Here is an 18,744-nt window from a genome sequence, read left to right as displayed (position 1 = left end):
TTTGTCTTTTTCACCAGAGGTGGATCAAGGCTTTTGACACCCAAACATTTGGTAAATTGTGAATCAAATATGGCCTAGTATTTTAGAAAAATGATTTTCTCCAATTTTGCAACAAATATATGGTAGGTCCTTCACAAAAAGAACTCAATTCGGGCACTCGGAAAATGAAAAATGGATTTTCCGTGCAAAGAAAATAAAAAGTCCCTTAGGCAACATTGTTTGGAATTCCAATATGCACCCTTGTGCACAATATGAGATCATTTGAACAAACTATGCCATGAATGTGGCCATAAGTTTGATCATTTGGCTTGAAAGCCCTGAATCTTCACGCATGATAGCTCATTTCTGAGAACACTTTTTTAAAATAATTGCCATATTACAAGTTTGTTATTTCCCTTGGAAACTTGGTCACATATAATGAAACAATGCAAAGGTTTTCCATTTTTTTTCATTTTTTTGAATTTTTTATGCCCGTTTCGAATTTCGATCAAAACAGCGGGTATGACCGTTCCTAGCTAGTGGTTGAATCTTGGAAAACTTTTGATGTTTCTCTGATTAAATAGATACTTATGTATCTAGAAATGATTTTTTGAAAAAATAAAGAGCAAACTATGAGGCAGGTGCAGTTCAAATTTGACCCGCTTCCTACTAAATCGGCGGGAATTTGTCTTTTTCACCAGAGGTGGATCAAGGCTTTTGACACCCAAACATTTGGTAAATTGTGAATCAAATATGGCCTAGTATTTTAGAAAAATGATTTGGTCCAATTTTACAACAAATATATGGTAGGTCCTTCACAAAAAGAACTCAATTCGGGCACTCAGAAAATGGAAAATGAATTTTCCGTGGAAAGAAAATAAAAAGTCCCTTAGGCAACATTGTTTGGAATTTCAATATGCATCCTTGTGTACAATATGAGATCATTTGAACAAACTATGCCATGAATGTGGCCATAAGATTGATCATTTGGCTTGAAAGCCATGAATCTTCGCGCATGATAGCTCATTTCTGAGAACATTTGTTTAAAATAATTTTCGTATTACAAGTTTATTATTTTTCCTGGTAACTTGGTCACATATAATGACACAATGCGAAGGTTTTCCAATTTTTTGATATTTTTGAATTTTTTATGCCTGTTTCAAAATGCGGTCAAAACCGTGGGCTTGACGGTTCCTAGCTAGTGGTTGAATCTTGGAAAACTTTTGATATTTCTCTGATTAAATAGATACTTATGTACCTAGAAATAATTTTTGGAAAAAATAAAGAGCAAACTATGAGGCATCTGCAGTTCAAATTTGACCCGCTTCGAGCTGAATTGGCGAAAATTTATGTTTTTCACCAGAGGTGGTTCGAAACTTTTGACACCCAACTATTTGGTCAATTGTGCATTAAATATGTTCTAATATTTTATAAAATTGATTTGATCCAATTTTGTAACAAATATATGGTAGATCCTTCACACAAAAAAGACTCATTTTGGGCATTCAAAAAATGGAAAATTGATTACGACCATTTTAGATGGTCATAACGTCATCAAAACCTGCACTTCGTTTTGATTTGTCTACGGGCATGTCACGCGGATCAAGCATTAGAGACCTTCGGATACTGCCAGATCCAACGGCCCACACCCCTCACCCTCTCCCCACCCACACCCAGCCGGAAGCAGCTTCCTTCACCTACACCACATGCCGTTAATGACACTAACATGTGGGCCTATTCCTTGCGGGCCCACCTGTCAGTGGCTGAAAGCCACCACTCACCCACCGCACACCGCTCCTCCCCCTCCCATCCTCTCCCCCGCACACCACTCCTCGCCCACGACCCGAATCCCAAACCCTAACCCCTCTCCCCTCTCCCCCCATTGGACTGCCTCCGCCACCGCCCCCTACGGCGGCCGATCCTGCCGCGACCTCCCTTCCCCTCCCACCTCAAGCCGCTCCTCCTCGCCTTTGTGGCCGACCACTTGCTCCCGCCGTTCGAGCCCGCGCGCCTGCTCCTCCTCGCCTTCCCCGCTGACAACCCGCTCCGCGACCACCTCATCACCACCGCCGCCTCCGCGTTCTTAGCTCCGCTCTCCGACCACTGAAAAGATGGAGCCGCACCTCTCCAACTCTCCCATGGCGCCAGCTGGAGCCAACGAGGTCAGTCCGCGGCCAGATCTGCCACGGCCACAGAGGGCCTTTCGGATCCGCGCCGTCGTCGAGCTTGATCCGCGCCCTCCCAGGCACACCATGGCCAACGTCCTCAAGGTAACCCCTTCTCCCACTCGACTTCCCCTTCCCCTTCCCCGGCCCCGATCCTCTCTCTAATTCCTTGTCTGATCCCCTTTTTTGGGTTGGATTTGAACCGGCAGGCGACATCGACGACGATGACAAGGAGGAGGAGGAGGATGACCAGGACATGCACGACCCCACACCCGGGCCTGACGAGCTTGAAGAGGAGATCGCCGAGTCCGACCTCAAGCTCGACCATGACGGTGTCGTCCATCCCGACCACGCCGACGCGCGACAGAAGGTCGTTCCCCAGCTCCCTCCTCTACCTTCCCCACCTTGTTTACTGCCTTACCACCGAACAAGATGTTCTATTTTCCTCTGTAATTTATATCATCAGCGCCCTCCCCAGCAGCAGCAGCAGCACACGATGAGCGGCACGAGGTGGGCGACGAGGCCGGCGACCTTCACGGCGGCACAGTACGAGGAGTTGGAGCAGCAGGCGCTCATCTACAAGTACCTCGTTGCCGGCGTCCCCGTCCCGCCGGATCTCCGCCTCCCCATCCGCCGCGGCTTTGACTCCCTCGCCTCGTGCTTCTACCACCACCACGCCCGTACGTTCTCCTACCTCAGTAGAGTATTTCTTCTGTAATCCACACGCACGCTTTTTGAGCAATTCGCCCGTGCGATTTGCTCAGCTTGATTACTGAGGTCGAGAGATTCAGGTGTAGTCGACCCCCCTAGGTTGTCTCTTTGTTAATTGCTCCCAGTCATTTGTTAATGCTCCCTCAGATTTCGTCGTGCAAAGTTCTCATTATTCTAATTCAAGAAGCCCGTGCTCTGTTCCATATTTTCTCCTACCACCTACTACTACCATCTAGCATCTCCTGTATTGGTGGGTCTTTTCATTTATTTGTTTTGATTCAAGAAGCCTCATGTGGTTCGATTTGATTAGATGGCCTGCGTTAGTTGAGTTTGACTCTTTGCTTGGCCCAGGCTAAAAAAGTAGAGGAGGTGGGTTGGGTTAGTTTATTTATCCTTCCTTGTCATGGGGGTTATTCCTGCGCTAATTGATGTGATGATATTATAATGTGCATCTCATTCAGATTAGATTGTTTTTTCCTTTATTAAATGTTCTGTGCAAAACTTGTTGTCAACAACGCTGTACATACATCTATCGCAACTAACGATTACATTACACAGAGCACAAGTAGAGGCTAGTTGTGGTGGTCCGAAGGCCTCCAGGCGCCGCATCACCACGCCGTCCCGACGCCGACCCAGTCGCAAACGACGGCCATCTCTAGTATGTAATATACATACCTTCAACCTTCAACCTGTAACAGAATTGGATCTTGTTATCCGTATGTGCGGAATGCTGTGGGTCAAGTCAATACTTAGCATTGGTTGACTGTGAGCAACTCAGATGTTTGGTGTTATGCCTATGTGGCTATGCAGGGCTTAGGCAGGAACTTTCATACAATAATCACTAATCAATGGACTCTATTTCAGTTTATACCTCCAGTTTTAGCACAACTTTAGAGTTTAGGGAGATAATGTGTATCATGCGCTGTTGATATTTGGCCACGAGGTGCAAAGATTGAACCTCTCAATGTGATATTTGGCCACAAGGTGCAAAGATAATGTGAACTGCTCAACATAGTGGATGCTGATGCGTAGTGTGAATGCTGTAGGATTTCATAGATCAACTGACATGAGTATCAATGACTCGGCCACGATTACTGACTGGCTCACCTAGTAGCCATTTGTTGGCCACTTGATTCAGAGTTTCAAACCATATAACCCCAAGTCTACTTTCATCATAGAAATGAAAGATAAACGGATGAGTTCGATGGAGTGAGCAAGTAACCATGTGGTATCTCTTCTGTTCTGTTTTGTTTCTTCTTCCTTAAGACATGCTTCCTCTTGCGTAGGACATACTGGATCTTCGCTTATACTTCAAAAAATTGAACGAATCATGCATACATGTAAACAGAAATCATGATGTAAATTTTCTAATCTGAATTCTGAATTTGAATCAGAGTTGATTGTTAACTCTGAATCTTTCAGACCTCATGGGTTACTCCCAAGTTAGTGTGAAGCCACAGTACGTGTTTAAAAATCTTACAGGTGCCAAGTTAACTTGAATCAGAGCAGAAAGCTAACAGCAACCTTACAACAAAGTTTTTAAAATGATACCGCCGATCTGTTGTCTTTCTAATGGTACTGGACTACTGGTAGGGAAAAATGTGCATAAAGGCCCTGTTCATGTGATTGACCAAATTTCCCACAAGTTTTAATGCTCACAGATTTTAGTTGGCTCTGTTCATTCTTTTCAAAATGTGCATACATGCCCTGCTCACATGCTAAAAAGCACGAACACGGGGACGGAAAGACGGGGATACGCATACGGGGATACAGGATACGGCATTTTCCAAAAACAGCCATTCCGGGATACGGCGAGTATATATAAAATAAAATAAAAATATGCCATGTAATATAGAGTTAAGACAGAAAATTAAAGAGAAAGAGATCAAAATAAAGAATAGACTAGGGTACTGCCCCATTTTGTGTCTCTTTTATCAAGTGCTTGATCGATCCTCGTCCCCCCATCTCATTGCAAGTTGCATCTTGCAAAACACATCAAACACAAATTATAAAGAAGATTAGAAGAGTAGAAGATATATTCTGTCCCACAATAAGAACACATGGAAAACAGTAAAAAGATGTTTGCTTTGCTTACCCAATTTGCAATGCCGTTTGGCTACCTATCAACAAGTACGAGCACATCACAACAATGAGCACTAGCACTAGCAGGACAATGAACACTTGAACAAATGAGACTGCTGGGTTACCTACAGCTGCGAGGAGCCGAGGAGAGACTGCTGGTGCTGGTGCTGGATGGAGGAGTCGCCGGCGCCGGCGGCGGCGAGTCCAGGTGGTGGCAAGTTCAATCCAGAAGGTGGCGGCTCCTTTTGTTCGATCTAGGAGGCAGGGAGCAGCTCGTCCTTATCTCTAGGGCACGCTGAGACCCTGCAAAATAGGGTTACATATTGGGCGTGGCTGGGCCGGGGGTGTTTTTGGGCCAGGCCGTATCCCTAACATGTCCCCGCGTATCCCAATCGTTTTTTCTTTTTTTAATTCGAATTTCGGGGATACTCCAAAATTCGCATATCCTGGCGTATCCCGGCGTATCCCCGTATCCCGGCGTATCAGGACGGCAGTTCGGCGATTCCTGGCGTGTCCGTGCTTTTTAGCTCACATGTCCTTTTCCCTGCTGCCTCGATTAGGATGATTACCTTAGTTTTTTTTACTCTATTTTATATAGCATAAGAACAACCTAGTATTCCAAGGATGCCTCACTTTGAAAGGTATTCCATCATCTGGAGTACTCTGCATCATATATGATATTGATTAGTTAGATGGACTATGCATCATCCTAGAACACCACGGTCTCTGTTAGTGGTATGTATGCATTAGAAACACAATCTGTCTGTATGTAATCTAACTTGCAGTGTGTGTGCGGCATGCAGGGAGGTGGTGATCAGGTGAACAACATATGCCTGGAAGACCTCTGGCCCAGCTCAACTCCATCTCCATGCACCTCGGCGAGATCGTCGGTAATGGACGCCGCCTGCCTCGTATCATTCTTTCTGGATAACATTCTAGTGTGGCAACATTTAGTAATTTACAGTTGCCTGTTTATGGTGCTATGCAAACTCTGAAAATTGGTACTTCAGTCAAATCTGCTTTCCTTTCTAAACAACTGTGCACCTCGCTGAGATCGTCTTACCTGGCATCATTCCATACTAGTATAGATAGCATCCAAATACGGTGTGCTGTTCACTGGTTTTATTTTCATACGATGACAAGAGTTGATGAATATTTAGGCATACTAGAACATATTTCGTGGAAATTCTAGAACTGCAGAAGTTGACCTGTTTGTTGTAGAATTCAATAGGCAGTATCCTTTATTTAGGCTCAAAAAAGCCTTGCCAGTGGTTTTATTGTAACGTCAAGTTTTCATCACAAACACTAGTTGTTTATTATGAAACATTGGTTCTACTGTGCACTATTCAGTTATTATCTAAAAAAACACAATTCAGTTAACTTATACTTTATCTTTTAGATTTGTAGCTTCAAACCTGGAAAAATGGACATATAGCTTCTACTTTTGAACAAAGTAAAATGCAATGCACATAGATAGACATGCATCATAGGCAGTACTTGTTTCTAAGTTAGCTAAGCATAATCTGTTGTTTAATCCAAATTGTGTTATCAAAAGTTGTGCAGAATGTGTTCTGGTCTTGCTTCATGGATCAGTTTTCTCATAAAACTAATGTGCCTGGACAACAGTTTGCTCCACTAATGTTATATCTCTCTCATTGTAGGATGGCAAGTTGTGGCAGCTGGAGCATGTCGCATAAGAGAGAGAAATGAAATCCATTGTACTGTTCCGTTAAAAAAAGTACATTGTGCTGTTATGATAGTAGCAGATGTGCCATCATTTTCTTATTGTATATTCCTGTGTAAGGAAATGTATTCCTGAGATGATTTTTTGTGTTATGTAAACCTGGGAGATATTTTCTTTTTGTGTTATGTAAACCTGGGAGTTTTCCTAATTTGAATGAAATAATGTTGGATGTATGTGTGTGATTGGGCTAAAGTCTGCTTGGGCCAAACTGGACAAATAATTGGGCTGAAACAGGCCACATACCAACAAGCATCGAACAATTTCAAAAATGAAATGATAAGTCTTAAAAAAAGAAATGGACTGCAAAAAGCTCGAGGGCCAAAAAAATTGCATGAATCTCAAAAACTAACAAGGCTGAATTGTTGGGCTTGGCCCATGAAGCCGATAAAAAATTGACAGAAAAATATATAAAAAGGCTGAATTGTTGGGCTTGGCTCATGTAAAACACAGAATCGGACCGGGCTGATTCTTGTGCCACATCAGCTTGCCACGCTGGATGCCTACGTGGTCTGGGGAGGCTGCTAGTGACCAAAACAAAACAATAGACATATTTTGGTCGTAAACGTCTACAACCTTCTCACAGAGAAGGTCGTTAATTTCAGTTTACGACCGCCAGCTTTTGACCTTCTGTTTTTGGTCACAAAAATGTCACAAATGAAAAACAATGACCTTTCAGTGACCAATAGTCAAGGTCACAAGTTGACATATTTCTTGTAGTGTACGTACCCTTGTAGACCGATAGCGGAAGCGTTAGCACAACGCGGTTGATGTAGTCGTACGTCTTCACGGCCCGATCGATCAAGCACCGAAACTACGGCACCTCCGAGTTCTAGCACACGTTCAGCTCGATGACGATCCCCGGACTCCGATCCAGCAAAGTGTCGGGGAAGAGTTCTGTCAGCACGACGGCGTGGTGACGATCTTGATGTACTACCGTTGCAGGACTTCGCCTAAGCACCGCTACAATATTATCGAGGATTATGGTGGAAGGGGGCACCGCACACGGCTAAGAATATGATCACGTGGATCAACTTGTGTGTCTAGAGGTGCCCCCTGCCCCCGTATATAAAGGAGCAAGGGGAGGTGCGGCCGGCCAGGAGGAGGGCGCACCAGGAGGTGTCCTACTCCCACCGGGAGTAGGATTCCCCCCTTTCCTAGTTGGAATAGGATTCGGGAGGGGGAAAGAGGAGAGAGAGAAGGAAGGGGGGCGCCGCCCCCCTCTCCTTGTCCTATTCGGACTAGGGGGGAGGGGCACGCGGCCCAGCCCTGGCCACCTCTCCTCTCTTCCACTAAAGCCCACTAAGGCCCATATACCTCCCGGGGGGTTCCGGTAACCTCCCGGTACTCCGGTAAAATCCCGATTTCACCCGAAACACTTCCGATATCCAAATATAGGGTTCCAATATATCAATATTTATGTCTTGACCATTTCGAGACTCCTCGTCATGTCCGTGATCACATCCGGGACTCCGAACTAACTTTGGTACATCAAAACTCATAAACTCATAATATAACTGTCATCGAAACCTTAAGCGTGCGGACCCTATGGGTTCGAGAACAATGTAGACATGACCGAGACACTTCTCCAGTCAATAACCAATAGCGGAACCTGGGTGTTCATATTGGCTCCTACATATTCTACGAAGATCTTTATCGGTCAGACCGCATAACAATATACGTTGTTCCCTTTGTCATCGGTATGTTACTTGCCCGAGATTCGATCATCGGTATCTCAATACCTAGTTCAATCTCGTTACCGGCAAGTCTCTTTACTCGTTTCGTAATACATCATCTTGCAACTAACTCATTAGTTGTAATGCTTGCAAGGCTTATGTGATGTGCATTACCGAGAGGGCCCAGAGATACCTCTCCGACAATCGGAGTGACAAATCCTAATCTCGAAATACGCCAACCCAACATTCACCTTTGGAGACACCTGTAGAGCTCCTTTATAATCACCCAGTTACGTTGTGACGTTTGGTAGCACACAAAGTGTTCCTGCTGTAAACGGGAGTTGCATAATCTCATAGTCATAGGAACATGTATAAGTCATGAAGAAAGCAATAGCAACATACTAAACGATCGGGTGCTAAGCTAATGGAATGGGTCATGTCAATCACATCATTCTCCTAATGATGTGATCCCATTAATCAAATGACAACACATGTCTATGGTTAGGAAACATAACCATCTTCGATTAACGAGCTAGTCAAGTAGAGGCATACTAGTGACGTTTGGTTTGTCTATGTATTCACACAAGTATTATGTTTCCGGATAATACAATTCTAGCATGAATAATAAACATTTATCATGATATAAGGAAATAAAATAATAACATTATTATTGCCTCTAGGGCATATTTCCTTCAGTCTCCCACTTGCAGTAGAGTCAATAATCTAGATTACACAGTAATGATTCTAACACCCATGGAGCTTTGGTGCTGATCATGTTTTGCTCGTGGAAGAGGCTTAGTCAACGGGTCTGCTATATTCAGATCCGTATGTATCTTGCAAATCTCCATGTCTCCCACCTGGACTAGATCCCAGAAGGAATTGAAGCGTCTCTTGATGTGCTTGGTTCTCTTGTGAAATCTGGATTCCTTTGCCAAGGCAATTGCACCAGTATTGTCACAAAAGATTTTCATTGGACCCGATGCACTAGGTATGACACCTAGATCGGATATGAACTCCTTCATCCAGACTCCTTCGTTTGCTGCTTCCGAAGCAGCTATGTACTCCGCTTCACATGTAGATCCCGCCACAACGCTTTGTTTAGAACTGCACCAACTGACAGCTCCACCATTTAATGTAAACACGTATCCGGTTTGCGATTTAGAATCGTCCGGATCAGTGTCAAAGCTTTCATCAACGTAACCATTTACGATGATCTCTTTGTCACCTCCATATATGAGAAACATATCCTTAGTCCTTTTCAGGTATTGCAGGATGTTCTTGACCGCTGTCCAGTGATCCACTCCTGGATTACTTTGGTACCTTCCTGCTAGACTTATAGCAAGACACACATCAGGTCTGGTACACAGCATTGCATACATGATAGAGCCTATGGCTGAAGCATAGGGAACATCTTTCATTTTCTCTCTATCTTCTGCATTGGTCGGGGATTGAGTCTTACTCAATTTCACACCTTGTAACACAAGCAAGAATCCTTTCTTTGCTTGATCCATTTTGAACTTCTTCAAAATTTTGTCAAGGTATGTGCTTTGTGAAAGTCCAATTAAGCGTCTTGATCTATCTCTATAGATCTTAATGCCCAATATGTAAGCAGCTTCACCGAGGTCTTTCATTGAAAAACTTTTATTCAAGTATCCTTTTATGCTATCCAGAAATTCTATATCATTTCCGATTAGTAATATGTCATCTACATATAATATCAGAAATGCTACAGAGCTCCCACTCACTTTCTTGTAAATACAGGCTTCTCCAAAAGTCTGTATAAAACCAAATGCTTTGATCACACTATCAAAGCGTTTATTCCAACTCCGAGAGGCTTGCACCAGTCCATAAATGGATCGCTGGAGCTTGCACACTTTGTTAGCTCCCTTTGGATCGACAAAACCTTTCGGCTGCATCATATACAACTCTTCTTGCAGAAATCCATTCAGGAATGCAGTTTTGACATCCATTTGCCAAATTTCATAATCATAAAATGCGGCAATTGCTAACATGATTCGGACAGACTTAAGCATCGCTACGGGTGAGAAGGTCTCATCGTAGTCAATCCCTTGAACTTGCCGAAAACCTTTTGCGACAAGTCGAGCTTTGTAGACAGTAATATTACCGTCAGCGTCAGTCTTCTTCTTGAAGATCCATTTATTCTCAATTGCTTGCCGATCATTGGGCAAGTCAACCAAAGTCCATACTTTGTTCTCATACATGGATCCCATCTCAGATTTCATGGCTTCAAGCCATTTTGCGGAATCTGGGCTCACCATTGCTTCTTCATAGTTCGTAGGTTCATCATGATCTAGTAGCATGACTTCCAGAATAGGATTACCGTACCACTCTGGCGCAGATCTTACTCTGGTTGATCTACGAGGTTCAGTAGTATCTTGTTCTGAAGTTTCATGATCATTATCATTAGCTTCCTCACTAATTGGTGTAGGTGTCACAGAAACAGGTTTCTGTGATGTACTACTTTCCAATAAGGGAGCAGGTACAGTTACCTCGTCAAGTTCTACTTTCCTCCCACTCACTTCTTTCGAGAGAAACTCCTTCTCCAAAAAATTTCCGAATTTAGCAACAAAAGTCTTGCCTTCGGATCTGTGATAGAAGGTGTATCCAATAGTTTCCTTTGGATATCCTATGAAGACACATTTCTCCGATTTGGGTTCAAGCTTATCAGGTTGAACCTTTTTCACATAAACATCGCAGCCCCAAACTTTCAGAAACGACAACTTTGGTTTCTTGCCAAACCACAGTTCATAAGGTGTCGTCTCAACGGATTTTGATGGTGCCCTATTTAACGTGAATGTGGCCGTCTCTAGAGCATATCCCCAAAATGATAGCGGTAAATCAGTAAGAGACATCATAGATCGCACCATATCTAGTAAAGTACGATTACGACGTTCGGACACACCATTACGCTGTGGTGTTCTAGGTGGCGTGAGTTGCGAAACTATTCCACATTTTTTTTCAAATGTACACCAAACTCGTAACTCAAATATTCTCCTCCACGATCAGATCGTAGGAATTTTATTTTCTTGTTACGATGATTTTCAACTTCATTCTGAAATTCTTTGAACTTTTCAAACGTTTCATACTTATGTTTCATTAAGTAGATATACCCATATATGCTTAAGTCATCTGTGAAGGTGCGAAAATAACGATATCCGCCACGAGCCTCAATATTCATCGGACCACATACATCTGTATGTATGATTTCCAATAAATCTGTTGCTCTCTCCATAGTACCGGAGAACGGTGTTTTTGTCATCTTACCCATAAGGCACGGTTCGCAAGTACCAAGTGATTCATAATCAAGTGGTTCCAAAAGCCCATCAGTATGGAGTTTCTTCATGTGCTTTATACCGATATGACCCAAACGGCAGTGCCACAAATAAGTTGCACTATCATTATCAACTCTGCATCTTTTGGCTTCAACACTATGAATATGTGTGTCACTACTATCGAGATTTAATAAGAATAGACCACTCTTTAATGGTGCATGACCATAAAAGATATTACTCATGTAAATAGAACAACCATTATTCTCTGATTTAAATGAATAACCGTCTCGCATCAAACAAGATCCAGATATAATGTTCATGCTTAACGCTGGCACCAAATAACAATTATTTAGGTCTAATACTAATCCCGAAGGTAGATGTAGAGGTAGCGTGCCGACTGCGATCACATCGACTTTGGAACCATTTCCCACGCGCATCGTCACCTCGTCCTTAGCCAATCTTTGCTTAATCCGTAGTCCCTGTTTCGAGTTGCAAATATTAGCAACAGAACCAGTATCAAATACCCAGGTGCTACTGCGAGCATTAATAAGGTACACATCAATAACATGTATATCACATATACCTTTGTTCACCTTGCCATCCTTCTTATCCGCCAAATACTTGGGGCAGTTCCGCTTCCAGTGACCAGTCTGCTTGCAGTAGAAGCACTCAGTTTCAGGCTTAGGTCCAGTTTTGGGTTTCTTCTCTTGAGTAGCAACTTGCTTGCTGTTCTTTTTGAAGTTCCCCTTCTTCTTCCCTTTGCCCTTTTTCTTGAAACTAGTGGTCTTGTTGACCATCAACACTTGATGCTCCTTCTTGATTTCTACCTCCGCAGCTTTCAGCATTGCGAAGAGCTCGGGAATAGTCTTATTCATCCCTTGCATATTATAGTTCATCACGAAGCTCTTGTAGCTTGGTGGCAGTGATTGGAGAATTCTGTCAATGAGGAAATCATCTGGAAGATTAACTCCCAATTGAATCAAGTGATTATTATACCCAGACATTTTGAGTATATGCTCACTAACAGAACTGTTCTCCTCCATCTTGCAGCTATAGAACTTATTGGAGACTTCATATCTCTCAATCCGGGCATTTGCTTGAAATATTAACTTCAACTCCTGGAACATCTCATATGCTCCATGATGTTCAAAACGTCGTTGAAGTCCCGATTCTAAGCCGTAAAGCATGGCACACTGAACTATCGAGTAGTCATCAGCTTTGCTCTGCCAGACGCTCATAACATCTGGTGTTGCTCCAGCAGCAGGCCTGGCACCCAGCAGTGCTTCCAGGACGTAATTCTTCTGTGCAGCAATGGGGATAATCCTCAAGTTATGGACCCAGTCCGTGTAATTGCTACTGTCGGTGTCAAAACCGGCGGATCTCGGGTAGGGGGTCCCGAACTGTGCGTCTAGGCCGGTTGGTAACAGGAGGCAGGGAACACAATGTTTTACCCAGGTTCGGGCCCTCTTGATGGAGGTAAAACCCTACGTCCTGCTTGATTAATATTGATGATATGGGTAGTACAAGAGTAGATCTACCACGAGATCGAGGAGGCTAAACCCTAGAAGCTAGCCTATGGTATGATTGTTGTCTATGGAGTTGATGAAAGTTTCCTACGGACTAAAACCCTCCGGTTTATATAGACACCGGATGGGGTTAGGGTTACATAGAGTCGGTTACAATGGTAGGAGATCTTGAATATCCGCATCGCCAAGCTTGCCTTCCACGCCAAGGAAAGTCCCATCTGGCACGGGATGTAGTCTTCAATCTTGTATCTTCATAGTCCAGGAGTCCGACTGAAGGTATAGTCCGGCTACCCGAACACCCCCTAATCCAGGACTCCCTCAGTAGCCCTGAACCAGGCTTCAATGACGACGAGTCCGACGCGCAAATTGTCTTTGGCATTGCAAGGCGGGTTCCTCCTCCAAGTCCTTTACAGAAGATTGTCAACACCAAGAGTAGTGTCCGGCTTCTGCAAAATAAGTTTCCACATATTGCCATAGAGAGAATAATATTAACACAAATCCAATCTGCTGACGTACTCCGCAGTGCGCCATCACACTATGGCCAAGTCCTGTACTCGAATCGTTTTTACTTTTTCACCTCAGCGTGTTTTGCGAGGCGGTTTCCTTGGCACATCTTGTCAAAGCAGAGATCGTGTATCCCCCTATTATGGGATTCTCATCAATACGGACATGGGTAACCCAATCGAGCCCGTTAGCATGTTTTCTCGATTAAAGGTGAGTCCCTAACGGTTACGGGGAGGGCTCCTGGTATTCAGCCTCTTATAAAGAGACCAGGGCCTTATCTTTTCTCCAACAAGTTCACCCGTCGCCTCGAGTTCCAACACCCTAGGCTCCAGATTCCGGGCGCCTCGGACCTTCGACAATGTCCGGTTCCGACCTTCAAGGCCGATGGATGCCCTCCTCCGTCACGGAGGAGGACGTGCTAAAGTTGAGAGAAGCTAAGTTGCTGACCGGCGAAATTTGGCATAGGTTGCTTGCTCAAGGGCAGGACATCCCCAGTCCGCAGCCCGGTGAGAGCGTGGTGTTCATGTCTCACTTCCTTCGGGGGTTAGGCTTCCCAATGGTTCCCTTTGTGAGGGGACTGCTGTTTTATTACGGGTTGGAATTCCATGACTTAGCTCCGGAGTCCATCCTCCATATCTCCTCGTTCATCGTTGTGTGCGAAGCGTTCCTCCATGTTAACCCTCACTTCGGACTATGGCTCAAAACCTTCAAAGCGGAACCGAAGATGATCGAGGGACGGCACGCAGAGTGCGGAGGCGCTGTTATAAGCAAAAATGCTGATGCTCCATGGCCCGAGGGCTCTTTTCAAGAGGAGCTATGCTTGTGGCAACGAGAGTGGTTTTATATCACCGCTCCCTGGAGCACCAAATGGGCGGCGCCTCCTTCCTTTCGCTCGGATCCCCCACCACGTCTGGCGTCATGGGTCAACAGAGGGTTGGATTGGGGTTTACCCAAAGACATGCCCTTGCTACAGGGCCGCATTAAAGATCTCTTGGAAGGAGACCTCAGCCTGGTCAAGGTGACAGAGGTCATGCTGATTTGCCGAATATTGCCCGGCAAACATCGCCCCCTTCGCCTGTGGGAATTTAATCCAGAGGGACCGCAAGCTCTCCAGAACTTCATGGGCGCAACGCCCGCGGAGATGTATAAACTGTTCTTCGGATCACAACAGATGTGTCCGGATTCGACCAAGGACGCAGGCCTAAGCCGCAATCGCCTGGATAATCAAGTAAGCAACCTTGTGCCCGGACCTTCTATCCGTATAGTTGTCATAAACTTGCCCCTAAAAGAGCCATCCTTTTAAATAGGAGTGGATAGCGAAGGCAAAGCTGATCAGGTGTCCGGCTCCCCTTCCTGAAACCAGGCCGGATCCCGTGCTAGTCAGGATGCTGGAGATAATGCCTTTGGAGGGGGAGGACAAGGAAGCTATGGCCTCCTCGAAGGAGGCTGCTCCGAAGGGAGGAACCGACGATTCCTCTCCTAAGGGGAAGAAGAGAGCCGCCTATGACGACCCGGAAACCATGGCCGTGAAGCGGGGGAGAAAATCCTCGTCAGAGGGTGCAACGCCGGAGAGTTCCTCGGCTGGACTACGCCCTCAAGGGGATCACCTCTCCAATGAGCCGTAAGTAGAGAAAGATTTTCCTTTTGAGGGATGAGGGAAATCCTTCATTTATGTCTGAGAAGATTAACCAAACTTTTACCTTGTAGTTCGGCCCTCAGCCCTTCTCAGCAGAGCTCATCTTCGGGGGATCTTCTTCCAGAGATGATGGAGAGCGGGACGCGTCCCCCTGCCGTGCCGCCTAGCGAGGCGGGTGACCCTGAGGTGTCGTCACGGAGAGTTTCTCCGAATCCGGCAGGGGCGGAAGATGGCTATGTGGCCCCCCGAGGTTCTCCGTGTCCGGCCTTCGAAAGAGGTCGTAGGACGAGCCCGGCACCGTCTGGTGCTCGGTCGGAGGAGCTGAAGATTCTGCTGGGGCGAGCTTGTATCTCAGAGGAGCACCGTGCATTGATGGGCACGGTGATTGGAAGGATTTCATCCGCATAGAGCGGATTGCATGAGGCCGTCAAAATCTTACTCACGGGTTTCGAGGTACATTAGATAATGTATACTTTTGTCAGTTGCGCGTGAATAAGATGCGCCCTGTGTAGATAGTAGCCCCTGAGACTCTGCGCGTCATCAAGAAATGACGGCACACGGAGGATTATAATCCCAGGTCTAAGATGTCGCCTTTGAATGTAGGCGGCAGGGTGTCCGGAATCGAGCCGAACTGACGATTTTGCCGAACTAAAGCGGCAACTGGACGTGGCAGATGCCGACATCACGCTTGTCAATAAGCGGCTGGATGAAGCTCAAGGTATGTAATTCCCCGGGCGACATCGGGTAAGAACAGTTTTATGCCTGTGTCTTACGATGTGTGTGCTTGACGTAAATGGTGGGGCCGCCGTGGAGAGTCTTAGGGCAGAACTTGCCCGAGCTAAAGAACAAGCCAGCGAAAGCGATGCGGCCGCCAAGAAAGCCCTTGAAGAGTTGAGAGCCGAACAGGCTGCTCATTGCCGAAGCAAGGAAGAGATGGCCGAGATGGCCGAAAGGTTAAAAAGCGCTACAGACCATTGCAGACTTCTTGAAAAAGAAGACCAGGCGAAACAGACGGACTTAGAGAAGGCCGCTGCCAATGTCAAGGACGCGCGCTCTGCGATGAGAGCTGCGAAGGAGGAGCTGCGTCAGGCCGAACAGATTGCGGCTGGAAAGCCCTTTATGCTGCGAAGGAGATTTTGCGATCCGAAGTTTGCTCCGTTGGACCGAATGTGGAGTGTGGAGGATGCCTATCTGGACTTGGCAGCGAGTGCTGCTGATGCGACCGAACACTTTCGAGATCAGAAGGATCGCGAAGTGGAAAAGCTTTTCTGGTCGCAGTTTCACAATCCAGAGCGTCCACTGGCAGTGGACGATCGTTTGGCTCAATGGGCCGAACTGAATAGGTTGTCCGGACTCGCCATGAAGTACGTCATGGGTTATCTGTGGCCCGGGAGATCGGAGCCGAAGAGCTATTTCGGCTTGGTGCAGCAATTCCTTGACGTGGTGCCGCGTATAAATGCAATGAAGAGGTCAGCATGCATAGAGGGCGCACGGATGGCTCTTGCCCGTGTTAAGACAAACTTGGCGGAGATGGAGACCACCGTTGTTGCGTCCCGAGATTCAGACAAAAGCCGAGTACCCTCCGGGCACTATTTTCAGGAAGTCCTTGAAGGCGCTCGTGTAATAGAGACGCAGTGCTCGAAAGATGCTATGTTATGATAGCATATGTAATTACAAAGTAATATTTTGATAAACTATAGTGGTCTTTTTATACTTGTGCCTCAAGTATTGTAAACACCTTCTATGCGGCCGTTTTAAGATATATATATATATATATGTATGTATGTATGTATGTATGTATAGAATCGGAAAGATGGCAGTCGTTGGCTTCAGCCCCCACGCACATAGTGCGGGGGTGCTCGCAGAAAACGCATTTTCACACTTAGCCCAACGTCTTGGTCCTACAAAGGAGGTGATAGCATAGCGGGCCAGGCAACCGGACTATAATGCTTTAACACTTTCACTTAGCCATAGGAGTTTGAAAATGAGACTCTTTAGGTAGCTCCTTGGTGGCAACTGCGCTCGTCCGAATTCGGGGCGCGTATGTGCCTGACCGGGAAGCGGCCCTTCGTTAAAGCAGAGGAATCCGATAGATTCCGATAGGTCATCGAGTGGCTGACCAGTCTCACGCTACATCATGATAGTCAGTTTTCGGCTTTCTCTACTAAGGTGCTCGCCCTGGCCGAACCGGGGGCACAATCGTAGTAGTTCTCCTGGTTCTACCTTAGCCGATAGAGCGGAATGTAAGGTAGCCGAACTCGGGAGCCGGGCAACCCAACATTTGATCAAAGACATGATTCGGAGCTGATGCATATAATGCCAAAACTCGCGACGCCGAACACTCCCTAAGGCGTTCGGTCTTTATGAGTGCGGGCCAAACAACACTCTTCATTAAAAAAGCCCCTAGTGTCCAGGTACGTGCGAAAATTCTGACGTGGCCACATGCCAAGACGCCAGCCTCCTCCTTGGTTATACCAGAAAAACCAGGGGATGTGTAGCAACAAGAGACAGTAAAAAAGGTTTACGTAGGGTCTTAATCTAAAAAGAATCCTTTAGGACGGGTCCCTACTGCACGTCTGCGCCTGTGTCTACGTTGTGCCGTATCCTGGACGGGCGCCGCACGACGTTCATCTGTAAAAGAGAGGAACTGAGTTGAAAACGGGTCGTGCCGAAAGGGTTTATAATAAACAAAGTGTAAAGTAAAATATATAAAATTGAGCTTTATTGTCTCTTATTGTATATGCATGGAGCCCCTAGTGTGGGGGTATATGGCCACTAAGCCTGCATCAATGATGATTTTGTACCGAACTCGTCTATCCGCGTTCGTGGTCTTTAATGACCTATTTTGAAGTTTTTTGGCCGGTGAGGCCATTTTGCTGTGGGGCTGTCAAGGCGGCCGCACAGTCCTCCGCTTGGGCAGGCGCACTTTAGTGCTTCCCCTTCAAAGAGATGATGCCTCGTGAACTGGGCATCTTAAGCGTAAGAGATGCATAATGCGGTATTGCATTAAAGCGAGCGAAAGCTTCGCGTCCCAGTAGTGCTTGATAGCGACTTGAGAACGGGACGATATGGAAGGTCAGCTTTTCGCGGCGGAAGTTATCGGCAGAGCCGAATATGACTTCGAGCTGGAGACAACCCATACAACGGGTGTCCGGACCAGGTATTACCCCTTGAAAGGAGGTTTTGCTGCGGCGGATTCTTGCTGGGTTTATCCTCATGTGCTGGATTGTATCCTGATATATCAGGTTTAGTCCACTGCCGCTGTCCATAAGGACATTTGAAAACTGGAGTCCGCCAATTATTGGATCGAGTATCAAGGCAGTCCAGCCTGCATTCTTGACATTTCTAGAATAATCTAGCTGGTCGAAGGTGATCGGTTTTGACAACCAGTGGCAGGACCCTTTGGGGATGGGCCGTGTGGTGCGTACCTT

The 18,744-nt window shown here is 45.8% G+C and overlaps 1 protein-coding gene across 4 annotated transcripts; it reads left to right on the top strand.

Annotated features, from left to right (window-relative positions):
- The first annotated feature begins 1,782 nt into the window (after window positions 1-1,782).
- LOC123131845 (growth-regulating factor 3) lies at window positions 1,783-6,987 on the top strand. Of its 4 annotated transcripts, XM_044551537.1 has the most exons (5): window positions 1,809-2,249; window positions 2,354-2,514; window positions 3,414-3,513; window positions 5,741-5,827; window positions 6,599-6,980. In XM_044551537.1, exons 1-5 carry the CDS (start codon window positions 2,091-2,093, stop codon window positions 6,632-6,634), a joined length of 543 nt encoding a protein of 180 aa, XP_044407472.1. In that variant the 5' UTR covers window positions 1,809-2,090; the 3' UTR covers window positions 6,635-6,980. The 4 variants fall into 4 exon arrangements, with proteins under 4 accessions (XP_044407471.1, XP_044407473.1, XP_044407472.1 ...); XM_044551536.1 differs by having other exon boundaries at window positions 1,783-2,249; window positions 5,741-6,987; XM_044551538.1 differs by lacking the exons at window positions 5,741-5,827; window positions 6,599-6,980 and adding an exon at window positions 2,623-2,824 and having other exon boundaries at window positions 1,783-2,249; window positions 3,414-3,723.
- The last annotated feature ends 11,757 nt before the right edge of the window (window positions 6,988-18,744 follow it).

Source organism: Triticum aestivum, chromosome 6A, assembly GCF_018294505.1.
Source record: "Triticum aestivum cultivar Chinese Spring chromosome 6A, IWGSC CS RefSeq v2.1, whole genome shotgun sequence".
In the NCBI taxonomy this organism is placed as follows: Eukaryota; Viridiplantae; Streptophyta; class Magnoliopsida; order Poales; family Poaceae; genus Triticum; species Triticum aestivum.
Note: the sequence above shows the minus strand (reverse complement) of the source record. Positions and strands in the feature narration are given on the sequence as shown.